The 2,679-nt window shown below is 35.3% G+C and overlaps 1 protein-coding gene across 1 annotated transcript in view; it reads right to left on the bottom strand.

The window, feature by feature from the left end:
* The window catches only part of JH06_5517 (hypothetical protein), a gene marked incomplete at both ends in the record, with an annotated part of 1,292 nt that extends 46 nt beyond the window's left edge, over positions 1-1,246 (bottom strand). Inside the window, 4 exons of the mRNA XM_014671142.1 lie at positions 1-655; positions 684-761; positions 792-1,016; positions 1,048-1,246. The exon at positions 1-655 is cut by the window's left edge and continues 46 nt beyond it. Of these exons, the coding sequence (XP_014526628.1) occupies positions 1-655; positions 684-761; positions 792-1,016; positions 1,048-1,246 (1,157 nt within the window). The remainder of the gene's footprint in view (positions 656-683; positions 762-791; positions 1,017-1,047) is intronic.
* Between the last annotated feature and the right edge of the window lie 1,433 nt (positions 1,247-2,679).

Raw genomic sequence — 2,679 nt, forward strand, 5'->3', positions numbered from 1 at the left:
GATTTGAATATCAACAGTTCAAGCATTGGTAATTGTTGGAGTACTGGATGATCAAAACTGAAGAAACAAAACTCTTCGAATATACACTCTGTAAGAAGAGGAACTGAACTAATAGAACATTGAGCTAATGAGAGCTCTTGATCACTGAAACAGTTAGATCCAATATGCAAAGTGAGACATACTGGGAGGTCATGAATTGTAAACTGAGTGAAGTGAGTGAAACAATGAGAACCAATTGAAAGAGTCTTCAATTGAGGAAGATGATTCAGTTTGAACAATCCACCAGAAGGACATTTTCCTTTGAACGAATCATTACTGATCTCAATTGTATGAAGGAATGGCCTGTTCTCAATAATGAATGAAGTCATATATGAACAGCTTCCAGGACCAATTGTAATCGTTCTTAGATACTCATAAGAGTTCCAAGGAATTGAGTCCAGAAAACTCAACGTTGATGATGATTGGATTGATACAGAGGTATAATATTTAATCGACAGAGACTGTGTGGATTGTGTGAGTGGATATGAAACAGATGGACAGTGTTTCACAAAGAGTTCAGGCAAACCATTATCTGTATCTAAAGTTAGCTCTTTGATATCACAGAATACATAACCAACATTCATTTTCATTCCCTCTACAGTCAATTGAGGCACATCTAGGTCTCATTTTTCATTCTATTCTACTTATTATTCTGACTTGTTCAGTCTTGATGAATGGATGAGCTTCTGGAAGGGAAGATAGAGTTGTAAATGAAGGAAGATCTATCAATAGAATGATATATCAAAAGATACCAGAAATCACAAGAGAACCATTTGCTCTACAGAAACACTTGTCACTAATAACACATTCTTGTAACAGATTATTCGACTGAAGAGTCAAAGAAGCATTAGGAAATGAACTAACTCCAAAAACAATCTTTTGAAGTGAAGGAAGATGATGAAAGGAGAGATTGGATACATATTTGAATGAATACTCACTTGAATCAAGAAGGAGAAACACTTGAAGTCGAGGACAATCTAGAGAATGAGAAGAATGTATCTAACTCACTTATCACATTGATTGAACTGTAATCCTGGAATGAATCACCTCCTATTGTAACAGTGATCAAATGAGGACAATCAATGAGTTGAAACTGTCCATCTTCCTGATTATTTGATTCTCGATGATGATTGAAACAATTGTTACCAATTTGAATGTTCTTCAACACAGGAACAGATTTCACAATAAACGAACTCTGATTCGCCATAGAACAATCATCAAGAATCAAAGATTCTAGTTTCATCAGAATTGATAGATCCCAATCAATCATGAAGTCAAACTCTTGATCATTATGAATATGTATTTGTGAGACTGATACAATGGATTCAGAACTAGTAAGATTGATTACACGAAGAAAAGGTTTCATTCGATTCCATGATGTTAAGAATGGTGAGATTGTGACAGGAGAAACAGATTGTCTCAAATCATAACCAGATTTGATTTCAGGAAATGGACTCTTTGCAAATGCCAAATCAAAATAGGTGCTGGGGATAAAGAGTTGATTCAGGACACTATATTCATTCTTCTGTGAAGAATTACTAAACCAAGAGAGTATAGGATTCATTGGGGCGAAGGAGAATACATTGTAGGTACGAAATCCATATTGAAATGTACCATTCTTACAATGACAAGTACAAAACTGAAGCCCATCTTTATCATATATGACTCCATCTCCATCAGGTTCATCATCACTCCAGAATCCTTCATACTTCACTTTACCATTATGATAATATAATCTTCCATATCCTTGACGTTTTCCATATCTCATTGTTCCATTGTAGTATCTGCTTCCATTCAAGAATTGTGTTCCCTCTCCATGCATCACAAACCAAATAGAACTCAGACTACAATACTGACCAGCATAAGTCACCTCCTTAGATTCATTAAAACAGGTCATTCTATCACCAGTGAATCGTTTCAAGGTATAGAGGAAATGATCCTCCTTCCATAGCTCAACATTTGACAATTGTCCACGTTGATAGTTTATTACAAATCCACTTCTCTTGAGTTCCGAAGATACCATAATCTTTGATAGAAGAACTACAGGATCATATTCAAGGAGAATAGTTCTATCATAATATTGCTCAATTGAATAGTAAAGAGGACTATTGTCTCGAAATACAACTAACTGAGGAGAATCATCGAGAGTCACTCGAATCAGTGCTTTACCATAACGGACACCATCCTTATATTTTCCATCAAATACTTCAGTTCCACAACAATACTCATGGAAATAACCCATTCTTTGTCCTTTTTGCCATCTTCCTTCACATACAAGAGTGTTACATACCCAAACACTGCAAATCCCATCCAGCAACCCATTATCAAAAGAAAGATTAAACACCACACGATTGTCAGTACTCTTTAAAACACAATCACATGAATCTTGTGTCAAATTGAATAAAGGAGTCACATCAATCTTAATAGAATTATCTGCAAAACATAATTCATTCCCATTCGTAAGAAGAGGAATATCTGACGAAGATAGTTTTATCTCTCCCACAGTCTGAAAGATATCTCCATTGAAAACAAGATTCTTCAGTATATCCATCGGAATAACTCATATGGAGTAAGGAGACGAAATGACTGAAAACACGTCATAAATCCTATCGATTTTGGTCCGTAATGAACAATTTGATA

This window comes from Blastocystis sp. subtype 4, assembly GCF_000743755.1.
Source record: "Blastocystis sp. subtype 4 strain WR1 chromosome Unknown seqid_0190, whole genome shotgun sequence".
Lineage (NCBI taxonomy): Eukaryota > Bigyra > Opalinata > Blastocystidae > Blastocystis > Blastocystis sp. subtype 4.